General features: G+C 57.4%; 1 protein-coding gene and 1 pseudogene across 2 annotated transcripts in view; both read left to right on the top strand.

The window, feature by feature from the left end:
* Positions 1 to 19,717, top strand: part of AHNAK2 (AHNAK nucleoprotein 2) — a gene marked incomplete at its 5' end in the record, with an annotated part of 37,635 nt that extends 17,918 nt beyond the window's left edge. The window contains one exon of the mRNA XM_080938221.1: positions 234 to 19,717. Coding sequence (XP_080794347.1) covers positions 234 to 19,033 — 18,800 coding nt within the window. The 3' untranslated portion in view covers positions 19,034 to 19,717. The remainder of the gene's footprint in view (positions 1 to 233) is intronic.
* The window catches only part of LOC308418039 (transmembrane protein 11, mitochondrial-like), a 444,261-nt pseudogene that overhangs the window by 404,011 nt on the left and 20,499 nt on the right, over positions 1 to 19,751 (top strand). The window lies entirely within an intron of this gene.

Here is a 19,751-nt window from a genome sequence, read left to right as displayed (position 1 = left end):
AACAGGACAAATGACTAAGAGGGACAATTACCAGAAAGTGGAAAAGGAAGCAGCAGGAAATCTGGAACTAAAGACAGAAAAATATCAAAGAAAGAAAAAGGCAGTGAAAAAACAGGAAAAGGAGAAACAAAACGGGCAACTCACAACTGAGGCAGCAGCAGGAGGACAATGGGAAGGCAGTTGGGAGGAAGTACAGAGGCTGGAAATTGGCATTGCAAGATTGTCTCTGCAAGACACGTCTGAAGAACACATAAAGGTGGACATCAAAGGACCACGAACGAACTTGGAGGGGGAAAAGACTCTGGCATATAAGGATCAGGACATAAAAAACAGTAACCTCAAGAAGTCTGAGTACAAGATGCCCAGCTTCACAATGACCAGCTCAGACAACACGATTCCGAGACCCTGCCTGGACGAAGAGGGACCCAAGATAAAAGGAGAAGTGGCCCGGCCCGCCAAGCATGGTGACATCAAGACACCTGATCTCAGCATACAGATGCCATCTACTGAACTCGAGCTTAAGACCACCGAGGTGAGCGTCAGTCTTCCAGAGGGCCAGCTGCCCGAAGGGGAGCTGACTGCTCATGGTCCATCCCTTGCTAGCAAGAAGGGCCGCCTGCCCAAGATGCAGATGCCCAGCCTCAAGATGCCCAAAGTGGACCTCAAGGGGCCCCACCTGGACCTGAAGGGCCCCAAAGTGGATGTGAAGGGCCCCACGGGAGAAGTTAGCGCCCACGACATGGAGTTGTCTGTTTCTGGGGTTGAGGTGGACATCCAGTCCGCTGCTGCAAAACTGGAGGGGGACGTGGCCCTGTCTGACAGGGACCTGGACACTGAAGAGAGCAAGTTCAAGATGCCCAAGTTCAAGATGCCCACCTTCGGCGTGTCCACGTATGGCAAGAGCAGCATGGAAGCCTCCCTGGAGGTGGGGGCGCCCAAGATAGAAGGAGAAGTGGCCCCGCCCGCCGTACGTGGAGACATCAAGACACCTGATCTCAGCATGCAGATGCCATCTGCTGAAATCGAGCCTAAGACCACTGAGGTGAGCGTCAGTCTTCCAGCGGGCCAGCTGCCCAAAGAACAGCTGACTGCTCATGGTCCATCTGGAGCCGGTGTGAAGGGCCACCTACCCAAGGTGGAGATGCCCAGCCTCAAGATGCACAAGGTGGACCTCAAGGGGCCCCACCTGGACCTGAAGGGACCCAAAGTGGATGTGAAGGGCCCCAAGGGAGAGGTTAGCACCCCTGACTTGGAGTTGACCGTTTCCGGTGTGGAGGTGGACATCCAGGCTCCTGGTGCCATAATGGAGGGCGACCTAGCAATAGCCGACCAGGATGTGGCCACAAAGGACAGCAAGTTCAAGATTCCCAAGTTCAAGATGCCCACGTTTGGCTTGTCCAGCTCTGGCAAGACCACTGCGCAGTCCTCCGTGGATGTGGGGTCGCACAAGGTTGAAGCAGAAATGTCCCTGCCCGCCGAGCAGGGCGGCATCAAGACACCTGATCTCAGCATACAGATGCCATCTACTGAACTGGAGCTTAAGACCACCGAGGTGAGCGTCAGTCTTCCAGAGGGTCAGCTGCCCGAAGGGGAGCTGACTGCTCATGGTCCGTCCGTTGCTAGCGAGAAGGGCCGCCTGCCCAAGATGCAGATGCCCAGCCTCAAGATGCCCAAAGTGGACCTCAAGGGGCCCCACCTGGACCTGAAGAGCCCCAAAGTGGATGTGAAGGGCCCCACGGGAGAAGTTAGCACCCACGACATGGAGTTGTCTGTTTCCGGGGTTGAGGTGGACATCCAGTCCGCTGGTGCAAAACTGGAGGGGGACGTGTCCCTGTCTGACAGGGACCTGGACACCAAAGAGAGCAAGTTCAAGATGCCCAAGTTCAAGATGCCCACCTTCGGCGTGTCCACGTCTGGCAAGAGCAGCATGGATGCCTCCCTGGAGGTGGGGGCGCCCAAGATAGAAGGAGAAGTGGCCCCGCCCGCCGTACGTGGAGACATCAAGACACCTGATCTCAGCATGCAGATGCCATCTGCTGAAATCGAGCCTAAGACCACTGAGGTGAGCGTCAGTCTACCAGCGGGCCAGCTGCCCAAAGAACAGCTGACTGCTCATGGTCCATCTGGAGCCGGTGTGAAGGACCACCTGCCCAAGGTGGAGATGCCCAGCCTCAAGATGCCCAAGGTGGACCTCAAGCGGCCCCCCATGGACCTGAAGGGCCCCAAAGTGGATGTGAAGGGCACCAAGGGAGAGGTTAGCGCCCCTGACTTGGAGTTGACCGTTTCCGGTGTGAAGGTGGACATCCAGGCTCCTGGTGCCATAATGGAGGGCGACCTCGCAATGGCCGACCAGGATGTGGACACAAAGGACAGCAAGTTCAAGATGCCCAAGTTCAAGATGCCCAAGTTTGGCTTGTCCAGCTCTGGCAAGACCACTGCGCAGTCCTCCGTGGAGGTGGGGTCGCACAAGGTTGAAGCAGAAATGTCCCTGCCCGCCGAGCAGGGCGGCATCAAGACACCTGATCTCAGCATACAGATACCATCTATTGAACTCGAGCTTAAGACCACCGAAGTGAGCGACAGTCTTCCAGCGGGACAGCTGCCCAAAGAACAGCTGAGTGCTCATGGTCCATCTGGAGCCGGTGTGAAGGGCCACCTGCCCAAGGTGGAGATGCCCAGCCTCAAGATGCCCAAGGTGGACCTCAAGGGGCCCCACCTGGACCTGAAGGGCCCCAAAGTGGATGTGAAGGGCCCCAAGGGAGAGGTTAGCGCCCCTGAATTGGAGTTGACCGTTTCCGGTGTGGAGGTGGACATCCAGGCTCCTGGTGCCAAAATGGAGGGCGACCTAGCAATGGCCGACCAGGATGTGGCCACAAAGGACAGCAAGTTCAAGATGCCCAAGTTCAAGATGCCCATGTTTGGCTTGTCCAGCTCTGGCAAGACCACTATGCAGTCCTCCGTGGATGTGGGGTCCCACAAGGTTGAAGCAGAAATGTCCCTGCCCGCCGAGCAGGGCGGCATCAAGACACCTGATCTCAGCATACAGATGCCATCTACTGAACTCGAGCTTAAGACCACTGAGGTGAGCGTCAGTCTTCCAGAGGGCCAGCTGCCCGAAGGGGAGCTGACTGCTCATGGTCCGTCCGTTGCTAGCGAGAAGGGCCGCCTGCCCAAGATGCAGATGCCCAGCCTCAAGATGCCCAAAGTGGACCTCAAGGGGCCCCACCTGGACCTGAAGGGCCCCAGAGTGGATGTGAAGGGCCCCACGGGAGAAGTTAGCGCCCACGACATGGAGTTGTCTGTTTCTGGGGTTGAGGTGGACATCCAGTCCGCTGGTGCAAAACTGGAGGGGGACGTGGCCCTGTCTGACAGGGACCTGGACACCAAAGAGAGCAAGTTCAAGATGCCCAAGTTCAAGATGCCCACCTTCGGCGTGTCCACGTCTGGCAAGAGCAGCATGGATGCCTCCCTGGAGGTGGGGGCGCCAAAGATAGAAGGAGAAGTGGCCCCGCCCGCCGTCCGGGGAGACATCAAGACACCTGATCTCAGCGTGCAGATGCCATCTGCTGAAATCGAGCCTAAGACCACTGAGGTGAGCGTCAGTCTTCCAGCGGGCCAGCTGCCCAAAGAACAGCTGACTGCTCATGGTCCATCTGGAGCCGGTGTGAAGGGCCACCTGCCCAAGGTGGAGATGCCCAGCCTCAAGATGCCCAAGGTGGACCTCAAGGGGCCCCACCTGGACCTGAAGGGCCCCAAAGTGGATGTGAAGGGCCCCAAGGGAGAGGTTAGCGCCCCTGACTTGGAGTTGACCGTTTCCGGTGTGGAGGTGGACATCCAGGCTCCTGGTGCCAAAATGGAGGGCGACCTAGCAATGGCCGACCAGGATGTGGCCACAAAGGACAGCAAGTTCAAGATGCCCAAGTTCAAGATGCCCACGTTTGGCTTGTCCAGCTCTGGCAAGACCACTGCGCAGTCCTCCGTGGATGTGGGGTCGCACAAGGTTGAAGCAGAAATGTCCCTGCCCGCCGAGCAGGGCGGCATCAAGACACCTGATCTCAGCATACAGATGCCATCTACTGAACTGGAGCTTAAGACCACCGAGGTGAGCGTCAGTCTTCCAGAGGGCCAGCTGCCCGAAGGGGAGCTGACTGCTCTTGGTCTGTCCGTTGCTAGCGAGAAGGGCCGCCTGCCCAAGATGCAGATGCCCAGCCTCAAGATGCCCAAAGTGGACCTCAAGGGGCCCCACCTGGACCTGAAGGGCCCCAGAGTGGATGTGAAGGGCCCCACGGGAGAAGTTAGCGCCCACGACATGGAGTTGTCTGTTTCCGGGGTTGAGGTGGACATCCAGTCCGCTGGTGCAAAACTGGAGGGGGACGTGTCCCTGTCTGACAGGGACCTGGACACCAAAGAGAGCAAGTTCAAGATGCCCAAGTTCAAGATGCCCACATTCGGCGTGTCCACGTCTGGCAAGAGCAGCGTGGATGCCTCACTGGAGGTGGGGGCGCCCAAGATAGAAGGAGAAGTGGCCCCGCCCGTTGTCCGTGGAGACATCAAGACACCTGATCTCAGCGTGCAGATGCCATCTGCTGAAATCGAGCCTAAGACCACTGAGGTGAGCGTCAGTCTTCCAGCGGGCCAGCTGCCCAAAGAACAGCTGACTGCTCATGGTCCATCTGGAGCCGGTGTGAAGGGCCACCTGCCCAAGGTGGAGATGCCCAGCCTCAAGATGCCCAAGGTGGACCTCAAGGGGCCCCACCTGGACCTGAAGGGCCCCAAAGTGGATGTGAAGGGCCCCAAGGGAGAGGTTAGTGCCCCTGACTTGGAGTTGACCGTTTCCGGTGTGGAGGTGGACATCCAGGCTCCTGGTGCCAAAATGGAGGGCGACCTAGCAATGGCCGACCAGGATGTGGCCACAAAGGACAGCAAGTTCAAGATGCCCAAGTTCAAGATGCCCACGTTTGGCTTGTCCAGCTCTGGCAAGACCACTGCGCAGTCCTCCGTGGATGTGGGTTCCCACAAGGTTGAAGCAGAAATGTCCCTGCCCGCCGAGCAGGGCGGCATCAAGACACCTGATCTCAGCATACAGATGCCATCTACTGAACTGGAGCTTAAGACCACCGAGGTGAGCGTCAGTCTTCCAGAGGGCCAGCTGCCCGAAGGGGAGCTGACTGCTCTTGGTCTGTCCGTTGCTAGCGAGAAGGGCCGCCTGCCCAAGATGCAGATGCCCAGCCTCAAGATGCCCAAAGTGGACCTCAAGGGGCCCCACCTGGACCTGAAGGGCCCCAGAGTGGATGTGAAGGGCCCCACGGGAGAAGTTAGCGCCCACGACATGGAGTTGTCTGTTTCCGGGGTTGAGGTGGACATCATGTCCGCTGGTGCAAAACTGGAGGGGGACGTGTCCCTGTCTGACAGGGACCTGGACACCAAAGAGAGCAAGTTCAAGATGCCCAAGTTCAAGATGCCCACCTTCGGCGTGTCCACGTCTGGCAAGAGCAGCGTGGATGCCTCCCTGGAGGTGGGGGCGCCCAAGATAGAAGGAGAAGTGGCCCCGCCCGTCGTCCGTGGAGACATCATGACACCTGATCTCAGCGTGCAGATGCCATCTGCTGAAATCGAGCCTAAGACCACTGAGGTGAGCGTCAGTCTTCCAGCGGGCCAGCTGCCCAAAGAACAGCTGACTGCTCATGGTCCATCTGGAGCCGGTGTGAAGGGCCACCTGCCCAAGGTGGAGATGCCCAGCCTCAAGATGCCCAAGGTGGACCTCAAGGGGACCCACCTGGACGTGAAGGGCCCCAAAGTGGATGTGAAGGGCCCCAAGGGAGAGGTTAGCGCCCCTGACTTGGAGTTGACCGTTTCCGGTGTGGAGGTGGACATCCAGGCTCCTGGTGCCAAAATGGAGGGCGACCTAGCAATGGCCGACCAGGATGTGGCCACAAAGGACAGCAAGTTCAAGATGCCCAAGTTCAAGATGCCCACGTTTGGCTTGTCCAGCTCTAGCAAGACCACTGCGCAGTCCTCCGTGGATGTGGGGTCGCACAAGGTTGAAGCAGAAATGTCCCTGCCCGCCGAGCAGGGCGGCATCAAGACACCTGATCTCAGCATACAGATGCCACCTACTGAACTGGAGCTTAAGACCACCGAGGTGAGCGTCAGTCTTCCAGCGGGCCAGCTGCCCGAAGGGGAGCTGACTGCTCATGGTCCGTCCGTTACTAGCGAGAAGGGCCGCCTGCCCAAGATGCAGATGCCCAGCCTCAAGATGCCCAAAGTGGACCTCAAGGGGCCCCACCTGGACCTGAAGGGCCCCAAAGTTGATGTGAAGGGCCCCACGGGAGAAGTTAGCGCCCACGACATGGAGTTGTCTGTTTCTGGGGTTGAGGTGGACATCCAGTCCGCTGGTGCAAAACTGGAGGGGGATGTGGCCCTGTCTGACAGGGACCTGGACACCAAAGAGAGCAAGTTCAAGATGCCCAAGTTCAAGATGCCCACCTTCGGCGTGTCCACGCCTGGCAAGAGCAGCATGGATGCCTCCCTGGAGGTGGGGGCGCCCAAGATAGAAGGAGAAGTGGCCCCGCCCGCCATCCGTGGAGACATCAAGACACCTGATCTCAGCGTGCAGATGCCATCTGCTGAAATCGAGCCTAAGACCACTGAGGTGAGTGTCCGTCTTCCAGCGAGCCAGCTGCCCAAAGAACAGCTGACTGCTCATGGTCCATCTGGAGCCGGTGTGAAGGGCCACCTGCCCAAGGTGGAGATGCCCAGCCTCAAGATGCCCAAGGTGGACCTCAAGGGGCCCCACCTGGACCTGAAGGGCCCCAAAGTGGATGTGAAGGGCCCCAAGGGAGAGGTTAGCGCCCCTGACTTGGAGTTGACCGTTTCCGGTGTGGAGGTGGACATCCAGGCTCCTGGTGCCAAAATGGAGGGCGACCTAGCAATGGCCGACCAGGATGTGGCCACAAAGGACAGCAAGTTCAAGATGCCCAAGTTCAAGATGCCCACGTTTGGCTTGTCCAGCTCTGGCAAGACCACTGCGCAGTCCTCCGTGGATGTGGGGTCCCACAAGGTTGAAGCAGAAATGTCCCTGCCTGCCGAGCAGGGCGGCATCAAGACACCTAATCTCAGCATACAGATGCCATCTACTGAACTGGAGCTTAAGACCACCGAGGTGAGCGTCAGTCTTCCAGAGGGCCAGCTGCCCGAAGGGGAGCTGACTGCTCATGGTCTGTCCGTTGCTAGCGAGAAGGGCCGCCTGCCCAAGATGCAGATGCCCAGCCTCAAGATGCCCAAAGTGGACCTCAAGGGGCCCCACCTGGACCTGAAGGGCCCCAGAGTGGATGTGAAGGGCCCCACGGGAGAAGTTAGCGCCCACGACATGGAGTTGTCTGTTTCCGGGGTTGAGGTGGACATCATGTCCGCTGGTGCAAAACTGGAGGGGGACGTGTCCCTGTCTGACAGGGACCTGGACACCAAAGAGAGCAAGTTCAAGATGCCCAAGTTCAAGATGCCCACCTTCGGCGTGTCCACGTCTGGCAAGAGCAGCGTGGATGCCTCCCTGGAGGTGGGGGCGCCCAAGATAGAAGGAGAAGTGGCCCCGCCCGTCGTCCGTGGAGACATCAAGACACCTGATCTCAGCGTGCAGATGCCATCTGCTGAAATCGAGCCTAAGACCACTGAGGTGAACGTCAGTCTTCCAGCGGGCCAGCTGCCCAAAGAACAGCTGACTGCTCATGGTCCATCTGGAGCCGGTGTGAAGGGCCACCTGCCCAAGGTGGAGATGCCCAGCCTCAAGATGCCCAAGGTGGACCTCAAGGGGCCCCACCTGGACCTGAAGGGCCCCAAAGTGGATGTGAAGGGCCCCAAGGGAGAGGTTAGCGCCCCTGACTTGGAGTTGACCGTTTCCGGTGTGGAGGTGGACATCCAGGCTCCTGGTGCCAAAATGGAGGGCGACCTAGCAATGGCCGACCAGGATGTGGCCACAAAGGACAGCAAGTTCAAGATGCCCAAGTTCAAGATGCCCACGTTTGGCTTGTCCAGCTCTGGCAAGACCACTGCACAGTCCTCCCTGGATGTGGGGTCGCACAAGGTTGAAGCAGAAATGTCCCTGCCCGCCGAGCAGGGCGGCATCAAGACACCTGATCTCAGCATACAGATGCCATCTACTGAACTGGAGCTTAAGACCACCGAGGTGAGCGTCAGTCTTCCAGAGGGCCAGCTGCCCGAAGGGGAGCTGACTGCTCTTGGTCTGTCCGTTGCTAGCGAGAAGGGCCGCCTGCCCAAGATGCAGATGCCCAGCCTCAAGATGCCCAAAGTGGACCTCAAGGGGCCCCACCTGGACCTGAAGGGCCCCAAAGTTGATGTGAAGGGCCCCACGGGAGAAGTTAGCGCCCACGACATGGAGTTGTCTGTTTCTGGGGTTGAGGTGGACATCCAGTCCGCTGGTGCAAAACTGGAGGGGGACGTGGCCCTGTCTGACAGTGACCTGGACACCAAAGACAGCAAGTTCAAGATGCCCAAGTTCAAGATGCCCACCTTCGGCGTGTCCACGCCTGGCAAGAGCAGCATGGATGCCTCCCTGGAGGTGGGGGCGCCCAAGATAGAAGTAGAAGTGGCCCCGCCCTCCGTCCCTGGAGACATCAAGACACCTGATCTCAGCGTGCAGATGCCATCTGCTGAAATCGAGCCTAAGACCACTGAGGTGAGCGTCAGTCTTCCAGCGGGCCAGCTGCCCAAAGAACAGCTGACTGCTCATGGTCCATCTGGAGCCGGTGTGAAGGGCCACCTGCCCAAGGTGGAGATGCCCAGCCTCAAGATGCCCAAGGTGGACCTCAAGGGGCCCCACCTGGACCTGAAGGGCCCCAAAGTGGATGTGAAGGGCCCCAAGGGAGAGGTTAGCGCCCCTGACTTGGAGTTGACCGTTTCCGGTGTGGAGGTGGACATCCAGGCTCCTGGTGCCAAAATGGAGGGCGACCTAGCTATGGCCGACCAGGATGTGGCCACAAAGGACAGCAAGTTCAAGATGCCCAAGTTCAAGATGCCCACGTTTGGCTTGTCCAGCTCTGGCAAGACCACTGCGCAGTCCTCCGTGGATGTGGGGTCCCACAAGGTTCAAGCAGAAATGTCCCTGCCCGCCGAGCAGGGCGGCATCAAGACACCTGATCTCAGCATACAGATGCCATCTACTGAACTCGAGCTTAAGACCACTGAGGTGAGCGTCAGTCTTCCAGAGGGCCAGCTGCCCGAAGGGGAGCTGACTGCTCATGGTCCGTCCGTTGCTAGCGAGAAGGGCCGCCTGCCCAAGATGCAGATGCCCAGCCTCAAGATGCCCAAAGTGGACCTCAAGGGGCCCCACCTGGACCTGAAGGGCCCCAGAGTGGATGTGAAGGGCCCCACGGGAGAAGTTAGCGCCCACGACATGGAGTTGTCTGTTTCTGCGGTTGAGGTGGACATCCAGTCCGCTGGTGCAAAACTGGAGGGGGACGTGGCCCTGTCTGACAGGGACCTGGACACCAAAGAGAGCAAGTTCAAGATGCCCAAGTTCAAGATGCCCACCTTCGGCGTGTCCACGTCTGGCAAGAGCAGCATGGATGCCTCCCTGGAGATGGGGGCGCCAAAGATAGAAGGAGAAGTGGCCCCGCCCGCCGTCCGGGGAGACATCAAGACACCTGATCTCAGCGTGCAGATGCCATCTGCTGAAATCGAGCCTAAGACCACTGAGGTGAGCGTCAGTCTTCCAGCGGGCCAGCTGCCCAAAGAACAGCTGACTGCTCATGGTCCATCTGGAGCCGGTGTGAAGGGCCACCTGCCCAAGGTGGAGATGCCCAGCCTCAAGTTGCCCAAGGTGGACCTCAAGGGGCCCCAACTGGACCTGAAGGGCCCCAAAGTGGATGTGAAGGGCCCCAAGGGAGAGGTTAGCGCCCCTGACTTGGAGTTGACCGTTTCCGGTGTGGAGGTGGACATCCAGGCTCCTGGTGCCAAAATGGAGGGCGACCTAGCAATGACCGACCAGGATGTGGCCACAAAGGACAGCAAGTTTAAGATGCCCAAGTTCAAGATGCCCACGTTTGGCTTGTCCAGCTCTGGCAAGACCACTGCGCAGTCCTTCGTGGATGTGGGGTCCCACAAGGTTGAAGCAGAAATGTCCCTGCCCGCCGAGCAGGGCGGCATCAAGACACCTGATCTCAGCATACAGATGCCATCTACTGAACTGGAGCTTAAGACCACCGAGGTGAGCGTCAGTCTTCCAGAGGGCCAGCTGCCCGAAGGGGAGCTGACTGCTCTTGGTCTGTCCGTTGCTAGCGAGAAGGGCCGCCTGCCCAAGATGCAGATGCCCAGCCTCAAGATGCCCAAAGTGGACCTCAAGGGGCCCCACCTGGACCTGAAGGGCCCCAGAGTGGATGTGAAGGGCCCCACGGGAGAAGTTAGCGCCCACGACATGGAGTTGTCTGTTTCCGGGGTTGAGGTGGACATCCAGTCCGCTGGTGCAAAACTGGAGGGGGACGTGTCCCTGTCTGACAGGGACCTTGACACCAAAGAGAGCAAGTTCAAGATGCCCAAGTTCAAGATGCCCACCTTCGCCGTGTCCACGTCTGGCAAGAGCAGCGTGGATGCCTCCCTGGAGGTGGGGGCGCCCAAGATAGAAGGAGAAGTGGCCCCGCCCGTCGTCCGAGGAGACATCAAGACACCTGATCTCAGTGTGCAGATGCCATCTGCTGAAATCGAGCCTAAGACCACTGAGGTGAGCGTCAGTCTTCCAGCGGGCCAGCTGCCCAAAGAACAGCTGACTGCTCATGGTCCATCTGGAGCCGGTGTGAAGGGCCACCTGCCCAAGGTGGAGATGCCCAGCCTCAAGATGCCCAAGGTGGACCTCAAGGGGCCCCACCTGGACCTGAAGGGCCCCAAAGTGGATGTGAAGGGCCCCAAGGGAGAGGTTAGCGCCCCTGACTTGGAGTTGACCGTTTCCGGTGTGGAGGTGGACATCCAGGCTCCTGGTGCCAAAATGGAGGGCGACCTAGCAATGGCCGACCAGGATGTGGCCACAAAGGACAGCAAGTTCAAGATGCCCAAGTTCAAGATGCCCACGTTTGGCTTGTCCAGCTCTGGCAAGACCACTGCGCATTCCTCCGTGGATGTGGGGTCGCACAAGGTTGAAGCAGAAATGTCCCTGCCCGCCGAGCAGGGCGGCATCAAGACACCTGATCTCAGCATACAGATGCCATCTACTGAACTCGAGCTTAAGACCACCGAGGTGAGCGTCAGTCTTCCAGAGGGCCAGCTGCCCGAAGGGGAGCTGACTGCTCATGGTCTGTCCGTTGCTAGCGAGAAGGGCCGCCTGCCCAAGATGCAGATGCCCAGCCTCAAGATGCCCAAAGTGGACCTCAAGGGGCCCCACCTGGACCTGAAGGGCCCCAAAGTTGATGTGAAGGGCCCAACGGGAGAAGTTAGCGCCCACGACATTGAGTTGTCTGTTTCTGGGGTTGAGGTGGACATCCAGTCCGCTGGTGCAAAACTGGAGGGGGACGTGGCCCTGTCTGACAGGGACCTGGACACCAAAGAGAGCAAGTTCAAGATGCCCAAGTTCAAGATGCCCACCTTCGGCGTGTCCACGTCTGGCAAGAGCAGCATGGATGCCTCCCTGGAGGTGGGGGCGCCCAAGATAGAAGGAGAAGTGGCCCCGCCCGCCGTCCGAGGAGACATCAAGACACCTGATCTCAGCGTGCAGATGCCATCTGCTGAAATCGAGCCTAAGACCACTGAGGTGAGCGTCAGTCTTCCAGCGGGCCAGCTGCCCAAAGAACAGCTGACTGCTCATGGTCCATCTGGAGCCGGTGTGAAGGGCCACCTGCCCAAGGTGGAGATGCCCAGCCTCAAGATGCCCAAAGTGGACCTCAAGAGGCCCCACCTGGACCTGAAGGGCCCCAAAGTTGATGTGAAGGGCCCCACGGGAGAAGTTAGCGCCCACGACATGGAGTTGTCTGTTTCTGGAGTTGAGGTGGACATCCAGTCCGCTGGTGCTAAACTGGAGGGGGACGTGGCCCTGTCTGACAGGGACCTGGACACCAAAGAGAGCAAGTTCAAGATGCCCAAGTTCAAGATGCCCACCTTCGGCGTGTCCACGCCTGGCAAGAGCAGCATGGATGCCTACCTGGAGGTGGGGGCGCCCAAGATAGAAGGAGAAGTGGCCCCGCCCGCCGTCCCTGGAGACATCAAGACACCTGATCTCAGCGTGCAGATGCCATCTGCTGAAATCGAGCCTAAGACCACTGAGGTGAGCGTCAGTCTTCCAGCGGGCCAGCTGCCCAAAGAACAGCTGACTGCTCATGGTCCATCTGGAGCCGGTGTGAAGGGCCACCTGCCCAAGGTGGAGATGCCCAGCCTCAAGATGCCCAAGGTGGACCTCAAGGGGCCCCACCTGGACCTGAAGGGCCCCAAAGTGGATGTGAAGGGCCCCAAGGGAGAGGTTAGCGCCCCTGACTTGGAGTTGACCGTTTCCGGTGTGGAGGTGGACATCCAGGCTCCTGGTGCCAAAATGGAGGGCGACCTAGCAATGGCCGACCAGGATGTGGCCACAAAGGACAGCAAGTTCAAGATGCCCAAGTTCAAGATGCCCACGTTTGGCTTGTCCAGCTCTGGCAAGACCACTACGCAGTCCTCCGTGGATGTGGGGTCGCACAAGGTTGAAGCAGAAATGTCCCTGCCCGCCGAGCAGGGCGGCTTCAAGACACCTGATCTCAGCATACAGATGCCATCTACTGAACTGGAGCTTAAGACCACCGAGGTGAGCGTCAGTCTTCCAGAGGGCCAGCTGCCCGAAGGGGAGCTGACTGCTCTTGGTCTGTCCGTTGCTAGCGAGAAGGGCCGCCTGCCCAAGATGCAGATGCCCAGCCTCAAGATGCCCAAAGTGGACCTCAAGGGGCCCCACCTGGACCTGAAGGGCCCCAGAGTGGATGTGAAGGGCCCCACGGGAGAAGTTAGCGCCCACGACATGGAGTTGTCTGTTTCCGGGGTTGAGGTGGACATCATGTCCGCTGGTGCAAAACTGGAGGGGGACGTGTCCCTGTCTGACAGGGACCTGGACACCAAAGAGAGCAAGTTCAAGATGCCCAAGTTCAAGATGCCCACCTTCGGCGTGTCCACGTCTGGCAAGAGCAGCGTGGATGCCTCCCTGGAGGTGGGGGCGCCCAAGATAGAAGGAGAAGTGGCCCCGCCCGTCGTCCGAGGAGACATCAAGACACCTGATCTCAGCGTGCAGATGCCATCTGCTGAAATCGAGCCTAAGACCACTGAGGTGAGCGTCAGTCTTCCAGCGGGCCAGCTGCCCAAAGAACAGCTGACTGCTCATGGTCCATCTGGAGCCGGTGTGAAGGGCCACCTGCCCAAGGTGGAGATGCCCAGCCTCAAGATGCCCAAGGTGGACCTCAAGGGGCCCCACCTGGACCTGAAGGGCCCCAAAGTGGATGTGAAGGGCCCCAAGGGAGAGGTTAGCGCCCCTGACTTGGAGTTGACCGTTTCCGGTGTGGAGGTGGACATCCAGGCTCCTGGTGCCAAAATGGAGGGCGACGTAGCAATGGCCGACCAGGATGTGGCCACAAAGGACAGCAAGTTCAAGATTCCCACGTTCAAGATGCCCACGTTTGGCTTGTCCAGCTCTGGCAAGACCACTGCGCAGTCCTCCGTGGATGTGGGGTCCCACAAGGTTGAAGCAGAAATGTCCCTGCCCGCCGAGCAGGGCGGCATCAAGACACCTGATCTCAGCATACAGATGCCATCTACTGAACTGGAGCTTAAGACCACCGAGGTGAGCGTCAGTCTTCCAGAGGGCCAGCTGCCCGAAGGGGAGCTTACTGCTCATGGTCCGTCCGTTGCTAGCGAGAAGGGCCGCCTGCCCAAGATGCAGATGCCCAGCCTCAAGATGCCCAAAGTGGACCTCAAAGGGCCCCACCTGGACCTGAAGAGCCCCAAAGTTGATGTGAAGGGCCCCACGGGAGAAGTTAGCGCCCACGACATGGAGTTGTCTGTTTCTGGGGTTGAGGTGGACATCCAGTCCGCTGGTGCAAAACTGGAGGGGGACGTGGCCCTGTCTGACAGGGACCTGGACACCAAAGAGAGCAAGTTCAAGATGCCCAAGTTCAAGATGCCCACCTTCGGCATGTCCACGCCTGGCAAGAGCAGCATGGATGCCTCCCTGGAGGTGGGGGCGCCCAAGATAGAAGGAGAAGTGGCCCTGCCCGCCGTCCGTGGAGACATCAAGACACCTGATCTCAGCGTGCAGAAGCCATCTTCTGAAATCGAGCCTAAGACCACTGAGGTGAGTGTCAGTCTTCCAGCGGGCCAGCTGCCCAAAGAACAGCTGACTGCTCATGGTCCATCTGGAGCCGGTGTGAAGGGCCACCTGCCCAAGGTGGAGATGCCCAGCCTCAAGATGCCCAAGGTGGACCTCAAGGGGCCCCACCTGGACCTGAAGGGCCCCAAAGTGGATGTGAAGGGCCCCAAGGGAGAGGTTAGCGCCCCTGACTTGGAGTTGACCGTTTCCGGTGTGGAGGTGGACATCCAGGCTCCTGGTGCCAAAATGGAGGGCGACCTAGCAATGGCCGACCAGGATGTGGCCACAAAGGACAGCAAGTTCAAGATGCCCAAGTTCAAGATGCCCACGTTTGGCTTGTCCAGCTCTGGCAAGACCACTACGCAGTCCTCCGTGGATGTGGGGTCGCACAAGGTTGAAGCAGAAATGTCCCTGCCCGCCGAGCAGGGCGGCATCAAGACACCTGATCTCAGCATACAGATGCCATCTACTGAACTCGAGCTTAAGACCACTGAGGTGAGCGTCAGTCTTCCAGAGGGCCAGCTGCCCGAAGGGGAGCTGACTGCTCATGGTCCGTCCGTTGCTAGCGAGAAGGGCCGCCTGCCCACGATGCAGATGCCCAGCCTCAAGATGCCCAAAGTGGACCTCAAGGGGCCCCACCTGGACCTGAAGGGCCCCAGAGTGGATGTGAAGGGCCCCACGGGAGAAGTTAGCGCCCACTACATGGAGTTGTCTGTTTCTGGGGTTAAGGTGGACATCCAGTCCGCTGGTGCAAAACTGGAGGGGGACGTGGCCCTGTCTGACAGGGACCTGGACACCAAAGAGAGCAAGTTCAAGATGCCCAAGTTCAAGATGCCCACCTTCGGTGTGTCCACGTCTGGCAAGAGCAGCATGGATGCCTCCCTGGAGGTGGGGGCGCCAAAGATAGAAGGAGAAGTGGCCCCGCCCGCCGTCCGGGGAGACATCAAGACACCTGATCTCAGCGTGCAGATGCCATCTGCTGAAATCGAGCCTAAGACCACTGAGGTGAGCATCAGTCTTCCAGCGGGCCAGCTGCCCAAAGAACAGCTGACTGCTCATGGTCCATCTGGAGCCGGTGTGAAGGGCCACCTGCCCAAGGTGGAGATGCCCAGCCTCAAGATGCCCAAGGTGGACCTCAAGGGGCCCCACCTAGACCTGAAGGGCCCCAAAGTGGATGTGAAGGGCCCCAAGGGAGAGGTTAGCGCCCCTGACTTGGAGTTGACCGTTTCCGGTGTGGAGGTGGACATCCAGGCTCCTGGTGCCATAATGGAGGGAGACCTAGCAATGGCCGACCAGGATGTGGCCACAAAGGACAGCATGTTCCAGATGCCCAAGTTCAAGATGCCCACGTTTGGCTTGTCCAGCTCTGGCAAGACCACTGCACAGTCCTCCCTGGATGTGGGGTCGCACAAGGTTGAAGCAGAAATGTCCCTGCCCGCCGAGCAGGGCGGCATCAAGACACCTGATCTCAGCATACAGATGCCATCTACTGAACTCGAGTTTAAGACCACAGAGGTGAGCGTCAAAAATGCAGAGGGCCATCTGTTCGAAAGAGAGCTTACTGCTCATGCTGGGACAGGTGACATTTCTAGGGTACAGATGCCCAGTCTAATGATGCCCAAGGTGGACCTCAAGGTTCCTCACCTGGACTTCAAGGGCCCCAAAGTGGATGTGAAGGGCCCCAAGGGAGAGGTTAGCGCCCCTGATTTAGAGTTGTCGGTTTCTGGTGTGAAGGTGGACATCGTTACTCCTGTTGCCAAATTGGATGGAGATGGGATACTGGCCAGTCTGGATAAGGATTTCAATAGCCACCATGTTGTCATCAGTGAATCTAGTATTTCACTGAAAACCCCTAACGAAGATGGACTTTTACATTCACTTGATGAAGATAGTTGTAATACCATTGCTTTTGGCAGTGGTTCGTATCATAGTGTTTCTCATTCTCACGACTTCCATTCTCCTGAGACTTCTCTGTCTTTCTCTTCATATGGTGGTCCTTTATTGAGTGTGGTTGACCCTCAACTTGGTTCTTCTGAAGCTCCCCTTCCTCAGTTCAATGCGCGGATATTTTTCCCCAAATTCCATAAGCCCAAATTTGTCCTATCTTTTCCACCTTCAGAGTCTGAGTGTCATCCATCTGTGTCTGAGTCTGACGTTAATTCACATGTCGCCTCTGACACAGTGTCCTCTTCAGTACACCCTCAGATCCTGTCTTCTGAAACTTCTGATGTCTGTGTTCTGGGTACATCTTCCAGTCTGTCTTTAACTAGTCCACTCCTTGAAACATCTGCTGCAGAATCAAAAGACACTTCCTTCAAATTGTCCCGCCTCAAGTTACCTTCAATCAGTTGGTCTCCAAAGACGACTGCAGGGTCCATAGCTGCTTCTGAGTCACAGGAGGCCCCCATGCCTACTCCACATTTGTCCTCAGTTGACACAGATTCTGAAATTCAAAGTAGTGTGTCTGTAGTCGAATCCCCCCTGCATGCTCCTCTGGACAAGGAAGTGGGGAAGGGAGGAACCCGGAAGCTGAGCTTCTCTATGCCCCGACTGTCATTACCCAAGTTAAAAGTTTCTAAGGCATCGGCTACTCTGCCTCAGGGAGACCTGACGCCTTCACTCACTGGTACAGCATCTGGAGGTGATTTGGTAGTCATAGAAACAGCTGTAAGTGATGCCCATGTTGGGGCCACTCATTCAAAAGATGTCACCACAGAACTCCACATCAGATCCTCCTCCACCACAGCTGAGTCAGATAGGTCCCAAACTGAGTTTCCTCCTCCCAAAGATGACCTGAATGTCAGAGGTGACAGCAAAACTGTCATGACTGTCTCTGCAAGTCAGCCCTTTGGGGAACTGACAACACCCAGAACAGAAGGCCTCCTGCAGCCATCCTGTAGAAAGAGTGACAACGCCCCCACCATGGAAAGTTCTGAGATGTCAACAGACTTGAATGAGCGCCGATTCAAAATACCCAAGTTCCGAGTTCCTGGTTTCAGACGCTCCTCATCCAAGGAGCAAGACCAGGCTGGAGAGCAGGAAGCCGCTCAAAAGTCACAGACTCCAGTCATCAGCCTACTCTTGGAGGCAAAGGAAACAGCAGCAGCCTGCGTGCAGCCGTCCCATGTACCTGAATCAAAGGTAGAGACACAGAGCTCCCTGGGGTCCCCAGAGGAAGAGACCAGATCGAGGCCCCTAGAAAGCCCAACATATGCAGATGTTGTAAAACGTGATCTCCGTGGAACAGACTCTAGGAAACACAGCTCCACTGTTGAGCTTTCCTATACACATCTGCCCACTCTTGAGTGTGGGACCCATCCATCTAAAGGTTCTGTCTCCCTTGATGTCCCTGGTGTGAGAGTCTCAGAGCCTCAGCTTCCTCCAGAAGGAACAGGCAAGCAGCAGCATCATAGGCCAGGAGGAAATATTCTTGCTAAGATGGAAGCTAGAACAGGAGACTTGCCTTCCCAGCTGCAAGGGCCTCTGAGGCTGAAGGCCTCTCTCACTGATGTGCCATCCCAGGTCTCTGTGGTGAGCATGAGTCAGCTCTGGGAGGATTCTGTACTGACTGTCACATTCCCCAAACTGAAGGTACCCAGGTTCTCCTTCCCTGCTCCCAGCTCTGAGGCTGATGTGTTCTTCCCTGTGGTGAGGGAGGTAGAGGCCAGCCTTGCTAGTACCATGCGTGAGGAGAACCCTGGGCTCTGGGAAGCCAGCATTCTAAAGACAGGCGTCGAGCACACCAGAATCCCACCTGTAAGCCTTGAGCAATCTTCAGAAGCATCCGAAATTTCTAAGGTCAGAGTGCACATTCAGGGGTCTCGAGGTGAGAGTCAAGAATTTGCTCTTTCCAGCAAGGAGGAAAGATCGAGTGCTGACCCCTTAGCATCGGGTGCCTTTTGTACTCAGATCGTGCGGGAATCAGAGATCCCTGCTTCTACAATCCAGACTCCTTCTTATGGATTTTCATTGCTAAAAGTCAAAATCCCAGAGCCTCCCATGCAGACCTGCGTGTACACAGTGGCTCCTGACTCCCAGGAGATTATGGGTGGAGCTTCTGTGCCAGCTGCTGCAGGGGGACACTCCATTCCTTCCGAGGTCCCGCCTGACACTGGTGAACCATTTGAGATGATCTCTTCCAGTGTCAGCATGCCTCCTGAGCCCCAGCTTGTAGACAGCAACTCTGATGAGGAGCCCCCGGAGATTCTTGAGTTTCCTGAGCACAAGGCCCCTGACGTGGATACAAAACAGAAGGCAGAAGGTAAAAAGGCCAGCCTGTTGTGGTCCTGGCTTCCAAGTATTGGGTTCTCCTCTGTGGAAGAGATGGCTGCTGATTCCAGAGACACTACCCAAAGATCTCCTGTCCATGTGCAGCCTACTTCTCGGCTGGACCCTGAACTGCCCAGAAAACAGGAGAAGGCAGGCTGGTTCCGGTTTCCCAAGTTAGGATTCTCCTCTTCCCCTACCAAGAAGCCCCAAAGCACTGAAGATGTGGAAGGCCGGGCAGAACACAAGCCCCAGGAGGAAACAGTTACCTTTTTTGATGCCCGAGAAAGCTTCTCCCCAGAGGAGGAGGAGGAAGCCAAGTCAGAGGTGACAAGTGCCAGGCCTGGCTCCGAAGCAGTGGTGACATCCTCTGCAAGAACAGAACTAGTACTGTTGGAACAGGTTGGAGACACTGGTGACAAATCTATACCCAGGCCTGTGACCAAATGAGGTCAGAGGTCAGAGTCAACGGATGAGACAAACGACTGAACCTGAAACTTAGCGACTGAGCACTGAATGTGCCCCCGCACCCCTAGGATGCATGATCTTACACATATCCACAGACTTGAAACCAAAGCAGAAATAAATGACACTTACCTGTCACACACACAGCCCTCCTATGTGGAACCAAAAGATGCAACTTGCTTCCAAGCTTTGGAAGCAACGGAGGCTGCAAATCTGTGTAGTTCTGGGAACTCTCTTGGCCTTCCTGGGGTAAGTCTCAAGAGGCTGCCCAAAGCCATGAAAGCAATATAGTGTCTGAAGTTCTCACGTCTGTGTGAGTAAGAGCAGCTTTTTGGGTGACCTCTGCCTTGCCTCTATTTCCTAGTAAACTCAGCAGGCAGGGGATGGTGTGTCCTGGGGAAACACCATCATCTTCCTGCTCAAGTACTCCATCCTTCCTCTATTCCTTCTTTCGCTAATGGCAAGCTTTGGGGTGTGGACTGTGAGGGTGTGCCGAAGGCTGTCTGCACTCAGCGGTAACTGCAGGGTGCCTAGCAGGGTTCACACACAGGTTTGCCGTTAGACCTTGGTGTGTGTCAATCGGTCTACCTGCCTGCCACTGTGCAACTATTTTCCCGGGTGTGTAAAGTTCCATGCTCTGGGTCCTGAGCACCTTGTGTGCAGACTGCAGCCCATACAGACAGCCCGGTTCACTCGCCTTCAA

The sequence above is a fragment of the Micromys minutus genome (assembly GCF_963924665.1).
Source record: "Micromys minutus genome assembly, chromosome: 1".
NCBI classification, from domain to species: Eukaryota; Metazoa; Chordata; class Mammalia; order Rodentia; family Muridae; genus Micromys; species Micromys minutus.
This window is presented reverse-complemented; position numbering and strand designations above follow the sequence as displayed.